The sequence below is a fragment of the Nerophis lumbriciformis genome, linkage group LG08 (assembly GCF_033978685.3).
Source record: "Nerophis lumbriciformis linkage group LG08, RoL_Nlum_v2.1, whole genome shotgun sequence".
In the NCBI taxonomy this organism is placed as follows: Eukaryota; Metazoa; Chordata; class Actinopteri; order Syngnathiformes; family Syngnathidae; genus Nerophis; species Nerophis lumbriciformis.
In genome coordinates, this window is record NC_084555.2 from 32,195,270 (window position 1) to 32,213,154 (window position 17,885).

Here is a 17,885-nt window from a genome sequence, read left to right on the forward strand (position 1 = left end):
GCAGAGTTTCTCGTTTCCACCACAGCAGGTCAGTGTTGTACCTTTACATCACTCTAATTTGCCTCCACTCCCAAACTGCTCCTGGTGCTGAGGAGAGTGTGTCTCTTTTCAGACTTCCCCATGCAGCTGAACATGGCTCTGTTCGAATACAATGGGAGGACAGGCTACATCCTCAAGCACGATGTCCTGCGACGCGGAGACAAGAAATTTAACCCGTTTTGCGAGAGGATTGACACAGTTGTGGCGATCACGCTGACTATTAAGGCAGGTTCACAAGCTCAGCAGCTTAAAATCTGAGCATTCCAATTTTCCTAAAAGAGTGTAACAAATACACAAGTACGGTACCTGAACTTACGAGCTTAATTTGTTCTCTTAATTTAAAACACTTGTATCTCAAATCAATGTCTCCAAATCAAGTAAATTGGTGCTTGGTTTCTACCAAACTACCACCATTTAAACATGTCACATGCCTAAACAAAGGTTTAGATAGGAAATATTGGATGGAAACAATACAATAGAATGAACTACTGACAACTGCAGTAGTTTTATGACGTAATGGAATAATAAGTACAGTATTTACCTTGGAGAGTGGACTTCTATGGTATCTCCTTCCAGTTGCCTCTACGTCAAACACACCATCAGCAGCTTTTCCGTATTTTCATGGATGAATATCCGCCATTTTGATATTATTTTCTGAGACCCATTTTGCTTCAATATGGTACAGACTAGCAGTGATACACCTAATTGATTCATACAGTTAGCTACAAGCGCGGACATGTTTTTGATGATTTCTTTCTTTAATTCAATGGCGATCATCCACTTATTCTTCTCAGCACTGTTCTTCAAACTCACTTTCTTCCTTACCGTGGTTATAAAAAGCAAGGTTATGTCCATCTCTAGCTAAAAGCTAATGCTAACGAGTAAAACCGGATGTTTTGGGCGGATCTTTTTTCTTCACTGGCATTTTCTACACCAACTAATGGCGGGGATGCTTGTAACTCAAGTTTTTGCTTGGAACTCAAAGCTTAACAATTAGCCAAGAGAAAGCTCTTATCACAAAACACTCTTACGTTGGTTCACTTTTGCGAAGACAGCGAAGGCGAAAGGGGGAGGAACACCTTCATACTTGACTGTGGGTTATTTCTTAGATCTTTTTTGTTTCTCACCTTCTTTATCAAAGTGCTGGCACTTGCAACTTTCTTTGGCCCCATGTTTGTTAAGACTGGTACGGGGTAAGGAGACGGCACAACAGCAGAAGCTCAAACTCAACATATTTATTGAGTGATTAATGTATACATAGAGTGTGTATGCTACTATGTGTTTGAATGTAAAGCTATGTGCAGGAATTAACATATGTAAATACAGTAGGGAGTGTTGTAGTGCGTGTTGAATGGTGGCGTCCAATTCAAGACGGAAGAGGCAAGGAAGTCCGAGGTCCAAGCGGTGACGTGAGGCAGGAGAGAGACGTCCAAAGTCCAAGCAGGGTGTCGGTGGATCAGGGAGGCAATCTGGATCCAGGGCGAAAACAGCAGCGGAAGTGCGCAGCAGAAGCTGAATACACGGGACTGTGGGGGAAATGAGAGGCGACAAAGGATCAGGACGAGACACGAGGAAAACAAGCAAACAAGAGAGCGCAGGTGGGAAGTCAGAGACGTGAGGCTTACTGTGAACAGGGCTACGTTCCGACAAGGAGAAGTCAGCGGCGAGGCTCTTTATCCTATCGTCTGTAATCACTGTCAGGTGCGTTGACTGAAGATGCAGCAGCATGTGGGCGCGGTCTGCGCAGCAAGCGCGGGGGCGTGTCTGGAGGAGCTCACAGTGGAACAACTAGGTGCTCCCGCAAAAGAGGGAGAAACAGACTGCGCGTGCGCGGTAACATGACCCCCCCCCCCCCCCCCCCCCCCCCCTTATGCGAGGCCCCCGACGAGCGCAGAAGAGCTCCTGGATTGGACCGATAGAATTCCTCCGGAAGAGATGGGTCAGCAAGGTAGGAGGCAGGAATCCAAGACCTATCCTCAGGCCCATAACCCTCCCAATCAACTAAATAAACTAACCCACTACCTTGCGGACAGACCCCGAGGATTTCCTTAACTGTCCACACAGGGTCACCGTTGTCCAAAATCCTGGGAGGGGGGGCAGGGGGGAGAGGGTTGTGAGAAGAGAGTGGAGAGCTAACAACAGGCTTAATTTGAGAAACATGGACCACCGGGGGTCGTTTAACTGAGGGGGGAGAGAAAGTTTTACTGCTACTGGATTCATTATGGCCTCTATAGTGTATGGACCTACAAACCGGGGTGTGAGTTTACGGGATGGTACCTCAAGTTGAAGATCCTTGGCCCGTAGTAGAACCTGTTGACCCGGATAGTATGCAGGGGCCGGAATGCGTCGCTGGTTAGCACTGCGGCACATCCTCTCGGAAGCCTTAAGCAGTGAAGCCAGGGCGTTTTCCAGACTTGATGGCATCTTTTGATGTGTTTACGGGAAGAGGGAACCACAGCTTCAATCTCCTGTTGGGGAAACATAGGTGGCTGGTGTCCTAAGGAACATTCGAAAGGTGACAACCCGGTAGCCGAACTCTTCAAGGAATTATAGGCAAACTCGACCCATAGCAGAAACTTGCTCCACGAGGATGGTTGTCTGGCGGATATACAACGCAGCATGGTTTCGACACTTTGGTTGGCTCTTTCTGCTTGACCGTTGCTTTGAGGATGGTAACCAGAGGTAAGACTGACCGTGGCCCCGATTCCCTTGCAGAAGTTCCGCCACACCCGGGATGTGAACTGAGGGCCACGGTCCGAGACGACGTCCACAGGAATGCCATGTTGTCTGACTATGTGGGTAGTGAGAACATCAGCAGTCTCGGAAGAAGATGGAAGTTTTGGTAGAGGGATGAAGTGTGCTGCTTTGGAAAAACGGTCAATTATGGTGAGTATAAAGTTAAAGTTAAAGTACCAATGATTGTCACACACACACACTAAGTGTGGCAATATTATTCTCTGCATTTGACCCATCACCCTTGATCACCCCCTGGGAGGTGAGGGGAGCAGTGGGCAGCAGCGGTGGCCGCGCCCGGGAATTATTTTTGGTGATTTAACCCCCAATTTCAACCCTTGATGCTGAGTGCCAAGCAGGGAGGTCATGGGTCCCATTTTTATAGTCTTTGGTATGACTCGGCCGGGGTTTGAACTCACAACCTACCGTTCTCAGGGCGATATATAGTGGTGTTACCTTGGGAAGGGGGAAAACCAGTGATGAAGTCCAGAGAGATGTGTGGCCAAGGGCGACTGGGAACTGGAAGAGGACACATCAATCCTGCCGGCGATCTGTGGGACGGCTTATTACAGGCACGAGTATCATTGGCCATTGATGGCCACCAGAACTGCCGGCAGATAAAGGAAAGGGTACGCTGAAATCCCGGATGGCAGGTGAAGACACTGGAATGTCCCCAGTCCAGAACCCGAGGTCGTAGCTCGCGAGGAACGAAGAGTCTGTTGGCAGGTCCCTCCTTGGGTCCCGGACTAACCTTCAGGGCCTCCTTGACCAAACCCTCAACTTCCCATGTGACCATGCCGATAATTCTAGAGGGAGGAAGGATAGTCTCCTCCGGGGTGTCGCAGGTAGTCTCCACCAAGAACTGACGGGAGAGGGCATCAGCCTTGGTATTACGTGAGCCAGGTCTGAAAGAGAGGATATAGTAAAAATGACTAAAAAACTGGGACCCTCGGGCCTGTCTGTCATTGAGTCTCTTGGCCGACCGAACATGCAGAAGATTACAATGGTCCGTGAGGACCTGAAACTGGTTGGTTGGTTCTGCACCAGTCAACCAGATGTTTCACCTCCTCCCTGTAGTCCATGTCATTGTTGTCACGGATGAGGCCCACTACTGTCGTGTCGTCCGCATACTTCACAATGTGGTTAGTAGTGGACCTGGCGCAGCAGTCACGAGTCATCAACGTGAACAGCAGCGGACTCAGGACGCAGCCCTGGGGGGAGCCGGTGCTCAGGGAGATGGCACTGGAGGTGTTGTTGCCCACTCTCACAGATTGGGGTCTGTCTGTGAGGAAGTCAAGCAGCCAGTTGCAAAGGGGGGTACTGAATCCAAGGGGGGCCAGTTTGCTCACCAAGTGCTGCGGGATGATGGTGTTGAATGCTGAGCTGAAGTCCAGGAACAACATCCGCACGTGTGTGTCCTTTCCTTCCAGATGTTCTAAGCTCAGTTGGAGTGCAGAGGAGATGGCGTTCTCTGTGGAGCGGTTAGGGCAATAAGCAAACTGGTATGGGTCGAATGTGGGGGGAAGTTTGGAGACAATGTATTCCTTTACCAGCCTCTCGAAGCACTTCATTATGATGGGGGTGAGTGCAACGGGGCGGTAATCATTGAGGGGGGAGATTGTGGGTTTTTTTGGCACTGGGATGATTGTGGCCGTCTTAAAACATGATGATACCACAGCCCGGGCCAGCGAGATGTTGAAGATGTCTGTAAGAATCCCAGCCAGCTGGTTTGCACATCCCTTGAGCACCTTGCCCGGAATGTCATCAGGTCCCGGTGCTTTCCGGGGGTTCACTCTCCTCAGGGTTTTTTGGACATCCGCTATATCCAGGTTGAGCGGCTGCTCATCAGGGCGAGGGATGGAATTTCTCGCCGGAGTGGTGTTAAGTGCCTCAAACCTTGCAAAGTAGTTGTTAAGGTCATCTAGGAAGCTGATACTGTTGTCACAGGGACAGGGGGCAGCTTTATAGTCCGTGATGACCTGTATGCCCTGCCACATTCGTCTAGTGTTTGTGGGGTTGTCGAATAAGTCCTGCACTTTCTGACTGTAAGCACGCTTTGCAACCTTAATGGCATGGTTCAGGTTAGCTCTGGCTGATTTTAATGCCACCATGTCGCCAGACTTAAAAGCCTTGTTCCGAGCCTTCAGCATTGCACGTACCTCACTGTTCATCCAGGGTTTCTCGTTGGCCCGTGTGGGGATGTTGTTGATCACACTGACATCCTCCATGCACTTCTGAATGTATGCGGACACAGACTCTGCATACTCCTCCACACATGGGTGGTGATTTTCGGTGGCGGCTGCTTTAAACATGTCCCAGTCTGCAGTTTCGAAGCAGTCTTGTAATGCTGACATTGCTCCCTCTGGCCAGGTCCTCACCTGCGCCACTGTAGCTTTCTTCCTCATCAGCAGGAGCTTGTATGCAGGAATTAGCATCACAGATAGATGGTCTGAGGAGCCAAGGTGGGGGCGTGGTGCAGCTTTATACGCCTGTTTAATATTACTATAAACCAAGTCCAATCTGCTTCCACTCCTTGTTGCAAAATTCACATATTGATGGAAATTAGGGAAAACTGTTTTCATGTTAGCTTGATTAAAATCCCCTGCCACGATGAAAACTCCCTCTGGATGTGTAGTTTGCAGTTCATTGATGAAGCAGTACAAAGCATTCAAAACTTCTTTGGTGTTAGCACTGGGGGGAATGTACACTACTGTGAAGATCATAACACTGAATTCCCTGGGTAAATAAAATGGCCTGCATTTTATAGTTAATAATTCAACATCAGGAGAGCAGTGACGTGATACTATCTTACAATTATTGCAAACGTTATTATTGACGTATATGCAAACACCACCACCTTGTAAGTAAGCGTTGTAGGACGAGACAGACGTGTTTTTGATGTTCCTGTGGATCTTTGGAGAAGATCAGAATGTCGTCCAGGTAAACAACTACAAAACGATCAATCACGTCTCTGAAGATGTCGTTAACGAGGACCTGGAAAACTGTGGGAGCATTGGTCAGTCCAAAAGGCATTACCCTATATTCAAAATGGCCCAGGTGAGTATTGAATGCAGTTTTCCATTCGTCTCCCTCTCTGATGCGTACCAGATGATAGGCGTTGCGTAGATCTAGTTTGGTGAAGATGGTGGCAGGAGTGAGAGGTTCGAAGGAGGAATTGAGTAGGGGTAAAGGATACTTATTCTTGATGGTGATGCAGTTGAGTTGACGGTAATCGATACAGGGCCGGAGGGATCCATCCTTCTTGCTGACAAAAAAAAACAGCGGCCACAGGAGATTTGGATGGTCTGATTATACCCGAGGCAAGGGACTCTGGGATGTAGTCCATCATGGTTTGCTTCTCAGGAAGGGATAGGTTATATAAACGGCTGGACGGAAGGACTGCGTTGGGGATTAGGTTGATAGCGCAATCGTATGGGCTGTGAGGAGGTAGAGACATAGCTTGTTCCTTACTGAAAACTGCGGCCAAGTCATGATACATCTTCGGAACTAGGGAGAGGTCAACTGGGGGTGTAACTGGTCTAAGCTTTTCAGGGTGTACCACTGCTGACCGGAGACAGTTAACATGGCAGTGGTTGCTCCAGGCCAGTATCTTGCCAGTAGACCAGGAAATCTGGGGGTCATGTTGACTCAACCAAGATCGGCCGAGGACGAGAGGGGCTACCGGGGCGTCTAGAACCCAGAAGCTAATGGTCTCTGAATGATGACCAGATAGGGTAAGTGATAAGGGTTTGGTGCGATGTTTGATGGGCCCTAAAGGGTGGCCATCTAAAGCTTGGGCCGAGACAAATGTCTCTAAGGCAGTGGTTCTTAACCTGCGTTCGATCAAACCCTAGGTGTTCGGTGAGTAGGCCTCAGGGGTTCGGCGGAGGTCACACACCCAACTCATCGTGTAAATAAAAACTTCTCCCTATCGGCGTATTATGGATACGGCAACAGCAGAAGTCACACTGATTTGCAGGTGTGTCATTTGTTGTGAGTTCATGCACTTTGTTGGTTTTGTTCTTTGAACGAGGTGATGTTCATGCACGCTTCATTTTGTGCACCAGTAAAAAAAACATATAACTTTGTCTTGAATTTTTTTTAAAACTAAACATTTTATTTTTCACTAAAGAAGGGTTCGGTGAGTGCGTATTTGAAACTGGTGGAGTTCGGTACCTCCAACAAGGTTAAGAACCACTGCTCTAAGGGAATTAACGGAATACCAGTTTCCTTGGCATACCTTAGGTCGATGAAATTTTCGTCGGCTCCGGAGTCCAAATAGGCATCCACCGATAGTGTCCTATCTTCCCAAGTCAAAGTTGCAGGGAAAAGAATACTCGGGTCCCTCCTGGAAAGAGTTGTGGGGATTGTAGTATGGCTCACCAGGCTCCCCTTGACTGGTGAGCCATTGCGGTGAGCAATTGCGGATATGATGGTCCGCCAGACCACAGTATAGGCAGAGATGGTGTTGGAATCTCCGCTCTCGTTCCTCGAAGGTGAGTTGGGATCTGCCTATCTGCATTGGTTCTGGTGGATGGATAGGAACCGAATAAACTGTGCCTGTCTGTCTCGTGAGGGTTCGGTTGGCAGGGCGAGGTGGTCTTGCCGCAGCCGTGCTGCAAAGGTCACTCTCTCTCTCAGCTTCATGCTCCGAAAGTCGCTGATCAAAAGGAAGGGCTAGCTCAATGAGCTCATGACAAGAAGATAGCCTGTCTCGCATCAATCCATCCTTAGTCGTTTCATTAAGGCCTCTTCTGTAGGCGCTCAGAAGAGCCCTGTCATCCCATCCACTGTCAGCCGCCAAAGTGCGGAACTCCAGAGTGTAATTGGCCACGGATCGGGGGCCCTGTCAGAGCGAATTAAGTCTGGAGGCAGCGTCTCTACCATCAGCAGGATAATCAAAAACGGCCAAAAATTATTTGCGGGATGCCGCATAATTAGAATTCAACCCCAAAGTTTTGCTAAGGGCGGAGGTGGCCCACTTTAGAGCAGGTCCCGAAAATAGGGAAAACATAAAGGCTATCTTGGCCCCATCGTTAGCATAGCGAGACGGTTAGGGTTGAAAAATAAACTCTCATTGGACCAGGAAGCCACGACAAAGTTCAAAATCCCCCTCAAAAATTTTAGGACTGGCTATCTTGAGTTCACGAAGGGGAGAGGGTCCTCCGGTGGCTAGTGTTTCTGGCGTGCTCAAGACGGCCGTGGGAGGTGTCTCCTGACCAGGACTGAGGGTGTCTAACCTTGACAATAGATTAGCGAAAGCGAAGTCCAGTTTGCCCTCCAGGGTGGAAAATCGGGTCTGATGTTGTCGAAGTACAGACTGGATGGCAGACAAGTCAGTAGGAGGGGAAGTACGGGCTAGAGGACCGGCTGGGACTTTGTTGTGTCGTCTGGTTCCATCTTGGTCGGTACGTACTGTTAAGACTGGTACGGGGGAAGGAGACGGCACAACAGCAGATGCTCACACTCAACGTATTTATTGAGTGCTTAATGTATACGTAGGGTGTGTATGCTACTAAGTGTTTGAATGTAAAGCTATGTGCAGGAATTAACATATGTAAATACCGTAGGGAGTGTTGTAGTGCGTGTTGAATGGTGGCGTCCAATTCAAGATGGAAGCTGCAAGGAAGTCCGAGGTCCAAGCGGTGTCGTGAGGCAGGAGAGAGACGTCCAAAGTCTAAGCAGGGTGTCGGTGGATCAGGGGAGGCAATCTTGGTCCAGGGGGAAAACAGCAGTGGAGGTGCGCAGCAGAAGCTGAATACACGGGACTATGGGGGAAATGAGAGCCGGCAAAGGATCAGGACAAGACACGGGGAAAATAGGCAAACAAGAGAGCGCAGGTGGGAAGTCAGAGACGTGAGGCTTACTGTGAACAGGGCTACATTCCGATGAGGAGAAGTCAGCGGCGAGGCTCTTTATCCTGTTGTCTGTAATCACTGTCAGGTGCGTTGATTGAAGATTGCCTCCGGCTGCGGCGGCATTCAAGATTCAAGAGATTCAAGATTGTTTGTTGTCATATGCACAGTTAAACAGAGAGTTTGCCGTACAATGAAAATCTTACTTTGCTAGTCCACCCTTCAACAAGTCACGCGATACTTAGCTAAAAATAAAAATAAAAATGTATATACAAGGCACAGTAAGTAGCATTACATTATTGCACATTCTGATTGACAGTCAACAGTATAAATACGGAGGTGACCTTGGGTCACAGCAGCAGTTAAAGTGTCTTTAGTGATCAAAGGTGAAAAATGTCTACAGTGATGGTTCACAGTTCGGGGGTGGTCATGGTAGCTGTCTTTTGTTCAAAAAGATAAAAGTAAAATGGGGGAGGGGGGGGGGCTAGCATTCACAAGTTAGCATTCACAAGCCTGATGACCTGTGAGTAGAAACTGTTTGTCAGTCTCGTAGTGCTGGATTTCAGGCTCCTGTATCGTCTACCTGATGGTAGGAGGCTGAAGAGACTGTGCTGGGGGTGTGTACTGTCCTTTATGATGGTGGCCCTGGTAGAGTACATGTCCTGTAGTGAGGGGAAGGCTGCTCCTGATATGTACTGAGCAGTTTTAATCACCCGCTGGAGTGCCTTCCTGTCCTTGGCAGCGCAGTTTCCATACCAGACCGTGATTGAGCTGGTAAGGACACTCTCAACCGTACTTCTATAGAAGTTGCTGAGAATTTTGGGTGGCATGCCAAATTTTCTCAGCCTTCTTAGGAAGTACAGTCGCTGCTGGGCTTTCTTTATTGTTTTTTGGGTGTTGTGATCCCAGGTGAGGTCCTCGCTGATGTGGGTCCCGAGGAATTTAAAGGTTTTCACCTTGTCCACCTTGGTCCCCCCTATGTACAGAGGTGTGTTCTGTGCACTCCTTCTCTGTGGGTCAATAATCATCTCCTTGGTCTTGTCTGTGTTCAAGGAGAGATTATTATCCTGACACCAGGCCACCAGTTCCGCTACCTCCCTATTGTACGCTGCCTCAGCTCCCCCGGTGATCAGTCCAACGACCGTAGTATCATCTGCAAACTTGATGATACTGGTGTTGTTCTGGGAGGCCACACAGTCGTGTCTGAAGATGGTGTACAATAGGGGGCTCAGCACGCAGCCTTGGGGGGTCCCTGTGCTTAGAACCTTTGTGCCTGATGTCTGGTTGCCGATTCTGACAGACTGGGGCCGGTTTGTGAGAAATTTCAGGACCCAATCACAGAGAGCCGGTGTCAGACATACTTGCCAACCCTCCCGGATTTTCCGGGAGACTCCCGAAATTCAGCGCCTCTCCCGAAAACCTCCCGAGACAAATCTCAGGCGGAGCTGGAGGCCACGCCCCCTCCAGCTCCAATATAAACAGCGTGCCTGCCCAAAAACGTTATAATTGTAGAATGATCGAGGGCGAGTTCTTGGTTTCTTATGTGGGTTTATTGTTAGGCAGTTTCATTAACGTCCTCCCAGCGCGGTAACAACACACAACAACAGCAGTCACGTTTTCATCTACCGTAAAGCAGTTCGTCTGCCGTAAACAGCAATGTTGTGACACCCTTAAACAGGGCAATACTGCCATCTACTGTACATGCATATGTGACAATAACATCTACGGCTTTTAGAGAGTGCAGTGCACAACTGCGCACACAACAAGGAGATGAAGCAGAAGAATGAGGAAGATACAGTCGTGGCGACGCAGACGACGAGTAAGATGAAGAAATACGCTTGTAAGTTCCAAGCCGCAGCTGCGATTGGACCTGGATAGCCTTTCGGGAAGAAGTAATGGACTACTAAGTGCTTGGCAGTGAAGATCTTCCTCAGTAAGCAAAGATTGACCGGTTTTGGGCCATGCTAGGGAGAGATGGAAGATTCCAGACTCTAGTGCATTTGATGAAAGCACAGCAATGCATCATCAGAGAGGGTGTTCATTCAGCATGGTTAGAAAAATAGTGACAGAGAATAGAACAAGAATGGATAATTCAACCCTTAACTCAACAATGAGTAGATGAGTGTTATGTGTGTGTATATGTGTAAATAAATGAACACTGAAATTCAAGTATTTCTTTTATTTATATATATATATAAATATATATATATATATATATATATATATATATATATATATATATATATATATATATATATATATATATATATATATATGAAATACTTGACTTGGTGAATTCTAGCTGTAAATATGCTCCTCCCCTCTTAACCACGCCCCCAACCACGCCCCCCGTCCCACCCCGACCACGCCCCCCCCACCTCCCGAAATCGGAGGTCTCAAGGTTGGCAAGTATGGTATCAGACCAACAGTGAGGAGTTTAGCAGTGAGTTTTTGTGGGATGACCGTGTTAAAAGCAGAGCTGTAGTCGATGAATAATAGCCTGGCATAGGTGTCCTTGTCCTCTAAGTGGGTGCGGGTGGTGTGGATGACGATGTTGACTGCATCCTCAGTGGACCGGTTCTGCCGGTAGGCAAACTGTAGAGGGTCCAGTGTGTCTGGGATGGTCATCTTGATGTGTGACATGACTATCCTCTCGAAGCACTTCATCACTATTGGGGTGCAACAGGGCGATAGTCATTCAGACAGGTCACAGTGTTTTTCTTTGGCAGGGGCACGATGGTGGTGGTCTTGAAGCAGGTGGGCACAACAGCTTGTGCTAGTGACAAGTTGTATATGTCAGCAAGTACGTCAGCCAGCTCTGATGAACACACGCTGAGGGCCTGGTCAGGGATGTTGTCTGGGCTGGCTGCCTTCCGTGGGTTTGTTCTCCTCAGAACTGTACGTACCTCTGCTGTTGTCACGGTGAGTGGTGGGTCCTGCGTGCGCTCCGTGGTCAGAACCCCTCTCTGTTGGTTGGTGTTGAGGACCTCAAAGCGGGCGTAGAACTCATTCAGCTCATCTGGCAGTGAGCGTTGGCTGTTTGTGACCCCCCTGCTCCCCTGCTTGTAGTCTGTGATGTGTTGCAGGCCTTGCCACATGCGTCGGGAATCTGTGGTGGAGTAGAATCCCTCCAGCTTTAGTCTGTATTGTCCCTTGACCTCGCTGATGGATTTACGCAGGTCATATCTGGCCTTCTTGTAGTCTTCAGTGTTGCCTGAGACAAATGCAGTGGAGCGGGCATACTCTGAGCAGCAGTTTGGAACATGTCCCAGTCTGTACTCCCAAAGCAGTCCTGAAGCACTAGTTCAGTGTCTTCATTCCACACTTTAACAGTTTTTCTCACTGGGGGGGCTTGCTTGAGGCGCTGTCTGTACGCTGGATATAGAAAAGCTGAGATGTGATCAGATAGTCTAAAGTGTGGTCTGGGTACAACCTTGTAGGCTCCCCTCATGCTGCAGTCTACTTGGTCCAGAATGTTTTTTTCCCTCGTAGGAAAGTTCACAAACTGATGGTATTTTGGGAGGACACTCTTTAGGTTGCGGTGGTTAAAATCCCCAGCTACCGTGAACGCAGCATCGGGGTGTGCGGTCCCTTGTTTACTGATGACGTCATGCAGCATTTTTAGCGCTGTAGTGGAATCCGCCCGCGGCGGGATGTAAACAGACAGTATAAACACTGCACTGAACTCCCTTGGCAGGTAAAAAGGTCTGCATTTCACCATCAAAAATTCAATGTTGTCCGAGCAGTGTCTTTCAACCACCTGTACGTCCGAGCACCAGCTGTTACTCACGTAAACACAGACGCCGCCGCCTCTCGCCTTTCTTGAAGCCTTTGTCCGGTCTCCACGGTAGACTGAGTGCGTTGCTAGCTGGATAGCAGAGTCTGGGATGCTGTTTGAAAGCCAGGTTTCCGTGAAAATAAGAGCACAGCATTCTCTCAGTTCACGCTGGCATGTAATTCTGGTTCTCAGCTCATCCAGCTTGTTGTCGAGCGAGCGCACGTTACCTAGCAGCAGGCTAGGTAGTGTAGCCCCGCATGTAGCATGTAGCCCCGCTCTCTTGCCCCGCCGCCTAGTTGTTGTTGCTTTGTTCTGGCTGTGGTTAGCTGGGTCTCGTCGTAGCAGAAAGTTGAAGTTCGTCAGACTATAAGTGAGCTCATGGTGACCTTTTCCGATGTCCAGAAGTGCATCTCTGTTATATCTCACTGTTGCGTGCAAAAACTTTGCATTTAGGATGCAAATTAGTACTATAATAAATAAAAAACGTAGTTGTTGTCGGGAGGACGACGCAAAGACGTCAGCCACGGGGGGCGCCATCTTGTGGGCGCGGTATGCGCAGCGAGCGCGGGGGCGTGTCTGGAGGAGCTTACAGTGGAACAACTAGGTGCTCCTGCAGAAGAGGGAGAAACAGACTACGCGTGCGCCGTAACAACGTTGGCTCAATTTGCAGTTGTACTCGATAAGGAAAGCGTAAAGACTGAGTTAGCTATGCATGGGATTCTCTTTGGCAAACAGACTAATTTGTTATGCTCAATGTTTGGCTGCACAATTACTGAGGCAGTATGCAAAAACTAGACAAAACAAACCCCCCAAAAAGTGGGGCCTATGAAAACTGAGGTATCGCTCTATAATAAACAAACAATAGACTTGTATAGAACCAAGTCGAGTGCAGACATCCACCAAGGTTAAACTGTAACAAAAGGTCTAAAAACACAGAGTGGCAAACATTAATTTTTGCAATCAGCAGCATGCGCTCTGACTAGAAGGAGGCAGTATGTGCCATTGAAAGAGCTATATTGTGAAGCCACACAGAAACGTAAAAGACTGCAAGAAAAGACAGTGATTGTTTTCATGCTAAGAGTCAGTAAAGTCCTTATGTAACATACAATTGTGTTGTTTAGGTTGACACTGTTAGATCAGTACACATTTTTAAATGTTTGGTCACAATCGTATCTTCGTACCAGCTGTTGCACAGTTTAACGCGTATGCATAACATCAACACCTGGTTGGACTATGTTTGTGACATACTGCACGCAGGGCAAAAGATTCCATTAAACACCCAATTGTAGAAAATAAATTTTTCCAATTGCATTTGGCATCTTGCAAAGAAAGGAAAAACTCCTACACCTGCTCACAAACAAACAATCACAAAAAAGTATCGTGTCTCATCACCAGATCTATTCAGGACAGTTTCTGTCGGACAAGAACGTGAGAACAGGAGTTGAGGTGGAGGTCATCGGGCTGCCAGGAGATCCCAAGAAGAAATATCGCACCAAGTGGTCCACAACACCTAACTCCATTAACCCAGTGTGGAATGAGGAGCCTTTTGTCTTTGAAAAGGTGCGTGTTTGACCTCCAAAAATGTTATTGCATGCAAAAAAATGTATTGTTACTGTTGCTAAAATGTTTTTGGGATAGATTCTCCTCCCAGAAAAGGCCAGTCTGAGAATGGTAGTAAATGATGAAAATTGCAAATTCATTGGACACAGAATCATTCCACTTGATGCCATTCAGTCAGGTTTGTTAAAAAAAAAAAAGATGTGGAAACATAAATCCTCATTCTAATTTATATAACTGAAAACAGGAATGGAGTGTTTAATGTTAACTTGCTGAGGTGTGTGCCCTGCAGGCTTCCATCACATCTGTCTGCGTAGTGAGAGCAACATGCCGCTCACAATGCCCACCCTTTTTGTGTACATTGAGGTCAAGGACTACATCCCTGCTGCTTTTGCAGGTATGTGGCTTTTTTAGTGTCCTTTGTGATGGATGTGCTTGGTACTAGACCTGCAAAAGTACTATTTAAATAGAATTGCTAAATATTGATGAGTATTTTTTAACTTTACCCACAGAGCTGCATCATAAACAAACACTTCTATTTTACATAAGGAGGCACTGTGCACTCTTGTTAGTTAGCATGACATCAACGGCCAACACTTCCTCCTGCACTCTCCCTGTTACCCAGCAGCCTCACTGGCCAGTGCAGCCGAGCCAACTTGCCCTGGGCGGTGCACTGGCAATCATTATCAGCTGGCAGGAGAAGCGCTTGCATGAATTAATCGGCTTTTCTTTTAAATTATCTTTATTACGTGCACAAATTTAGGAGTGAGTGAGTATGTTTTTGACTTCATGGATTATAATTGTCCCCCCACGTTCTTCTGGGACCTTTCATGAAAAACGACAGAAAGACCTTTAGAAGTTTGAAACAACTAAGAGCCTAGTTATAATAATCAAATAATATGAATAATAATAGTAAGAATAAACAGTGTAATGTCTTTAAAACAAAAACATGCGTGTCTGTGTGTGTGTGCGTGTGTGCGTGTATGCGTGTGTGTGTGTGTTTTAGTGGGCGCCCCCAAAATGGACATAAGGAAGTATGTGTGTGTGTGTGTGTGTGTGTGCGTGTGTGTGTGTGTGTGCGCGCACAAAGTCTCACAATCTAAATTTTAAGCAAGAAAATCTTATCCGCATCCTTTACTTTAGCCATTGAAAGCCCATCTTGAAATTCATGTGTATTTGTGTTTTAGATTTCACAGATGCTTTATTCAATCCAACAAAGGGCGCAGAAAAGACTTCAAGGATGCTGAAAGAGGTAAAAAAAAATTAAATGTGCACTTAAAATTAATTACTGACCCTAACTGTATAGCATAATTGCATTTTTAAAGTAATGATTTATCCTGGTGAAAATAAAGCAACATTATATACATATATATATATATATATATATATATATATATATATATATATATACTGTATAAATAATAATTATTATTATTTATATATATATATATATATATATATATATATATATATATATATATATATATATATATATATATTTATAATAGTTATTATATATATAATTAATTATACACTAATTAGGTGTGATGGTGAAATATTCTTTATAATTGTGTTTTTGTGTATTCGTGTCCATTTACGTTTTGTAATTGTGTCCCTTTAATTGATGTAATTGTATTCCTTTACTTTTTGTAATTGTGTATCTTTCCTTTTTTTAATAGTGTTCCTTTACTTTTTGTCATTGTGTTCCTTTGCTTCATGTAACTCTGTCCCTTAAGTTATCTTTACTTTTTGCGATTGTGTCTCTTTACTTTTTTTAAAAGCGTTCCTTTACTTTTTGTAATTGTGTTTCTTTACTTTTTGTAATTGTGTTGCTTTACTTTTAGTAATGATATCCTTTTACTTTTTGGAAGTGTCTTACTTTACTTTTTGTCATAATGTCCTTTTGCTTTTTGTAATTGTGTTATTTTACTTTTTGTGCCCATGCAGTCCTCCACAGACTACATCTCTCCTTATGAGTTGCCTTTTGTTGCCCAAACTAAAGTGACGAGTGCAAGAGAATCAACATGTAAACAATTAAATATTGTAGTTTCCTATATTAGTAGTAGGCCCTGACTGCTTGCTGATGTTTTGAATGCATATCCCTCAGTTGAAATTCCGCTCTCTGAACCAAACACACCCATTGAAGAGAGTTACCCACCATCCCATGATGATGCTCCAGCTGAGGTGAATGTCGAAGACACTGCAGAAGACTGCATGCCAGACACTCCCCAACCTGAAGATCTTCCTCCAGTTGTTACACCTGAACCAGGGAGTGTCACAAATGAGACACTTCCAGGTGCTCCTGCAGAGGTTGCTGTTGAGGAGGAGCCTGAGGACACCACCAAAGACCGAGAGGAGTCAAGCTCTAACTCAGACGATATACCAGTTGAAAAGGAGGTTCAAGGAGAGTCTACTGTGTTAAGTCTGTCAGGTTAGTCAAATAAATCATCTTTAGCATGAAGCAAAGATAACTGCTTTAAATTCAGCAACCCAGTCTCTTCCCAGCAAGAGTTCAACTAATGTCTTATTTCGTTGAATACATTCATTCTAATGTGCCTTCTGACCTTATGCTGCAGAATGTTCCACTGTGACCACAGCAGAACTAACACAGCACAGGAGCTACTTGAAGATCATCAAGCGTCAGGAGAAAGAGATGAAAGAAATAGAAAAGAAGTACAAGAGAAAAGTGGAAGATCTGACCCAGAAATACTCGGATGCTTTCAAGGCTTGCAAGAAAAAGTCCTCGCTGAAAAAAAAAGAGTGAGCGGATTCATTATTTGTCTGCCTCGTACTCCCAGACGCTGTCCTTCAGGTCATAGTGGAATTTGACAGCCTTGTTAGAAGAGTGGCCGGCTTATCTCTGTTAATGTGTTTTTCTAGCTCAGGGATACAATAAATTAAATATGCCGCTGCGCTGATTTGTGTTTTCTCGGTAAAAGAAAAAGTGTGTGTATTGCTTGGTAGAGGGTTTCCTGTAAGTACATGACTTAATGAACATTTCTGTATATTGGCTGATGTGTTCTGTGCAGAACTTGCCTGGTTGGAGGAAGCACGACGGACTACGGCACAAAGACGGTGCAGGAACACAAGCAAAACATACAATCTGAGCTGCACACTTTGTGGATGGAACATTGCGATCAGCTGAGAAGAAAGAAAGAGCAAAGTGCAACACAGGTTGGTTTGAATAGGAAAATGACATCAACTGTTGACTGCAGTCACTCAAGCACTTAAAGGCTGATTTCAAACTTGTGGCTCTAGACCAGTGGTTCTTAACCTGGGTTTGATTGAACCCTAGGGGTTCGGTGAGTCGGCCTCAGGGGTTCTGTAAATAAAAACGTCTCCCTGTCGGCATATTATGGATACTCCCGAAGAATGTTCCCTCTAATTTTCCATCTGATTTGCAGGTGTGTAATTTGTTGTGAGTTCATGCACTGTGTTGGTTTTGTTCTTTGAACAAGGTTCATTTTGTGCACCAGTAAAAAAAACATATAACTTTGTCTTGAATTTGAAAAAAATACATTTTATTTTTCACTAAAGAAAGGAACTGGTGGAGTTCGGTACCTCCAACAAGGTTAAGAACCACTGCTCTAGAACAACAATGAAACAATATACTTTTGCTTAGCTGGTATTTTTTTTTTGGTCAGATCAAGTCCAACCCGTTGGACCAATCTAGACTAGATCTGACCAGTCGAAGTCTAAGAGCACGAACTGATAAAGCATACTCGGATGAGCGGCGAAACGTCTTCCAAGACAAACCAAGCAGTTCAGTTGTGAACGATTGAACGCCCTGAGATGACATCGACCTGGATGAATGAGAACCTTCATAGGTCTGTTCAGTATCGTTGCCACTGATGGGCTCAGCCTCAGGCAGCATTACTATATTGGATTAAAATAGTGTAAACGTGACAAAAGTGTGTTATTTC

The 17,885-nt window shown here is 46.0% G+C and overlaps 1 protein-coding gene across 1 annotated transcript in view; it reads left to right on the plus strand.

Annotated features, from left to right (window-relative positions):
• The window catches only part of plcb2 (phospholipase C, beta 2), a 79,139-nt gene that overhangs the window by 25,916 nt on the left and 35,338 nt on the right, over window positions 1-17,885 (plus strand). Inside the window, exons 19-27 of the mRNA XM_061968684.2 lie at window positions 113-264; window positions 13,801-13,965; window positions 14,044-14,143; window positions 14,255-14,359; window positions 15,150-15,214; window positions 15,910-15,988; window positions 16,070-16,393; window positions 16,539-16,722; window positions 16,992-17,136. Coding sequence (XP_061824668.2) covers window positions 113-264; window positions 13,801-13,965; window positions 14,044-14,143; window positions 14,255-14,359; window positions 15,150-15,214; window positions 15,910-15,988; window positions 16,070-16,393; window positions 16,539-16,722; window positions 16,992-17,136 — 1,319 coding nt within the window. The remainder of the gene's footprint in view (window positions 1-112; window positions 265-13,800; window positions 13,966-14,043; window positions 14,144-14,254; window positions 14,360-15,149; window positions 15,215-15,909; window positions 15,989-16,069; window positions 16,394-16,538; window positions 16,723-16,991; window positions 17,137-17,885) is intronic.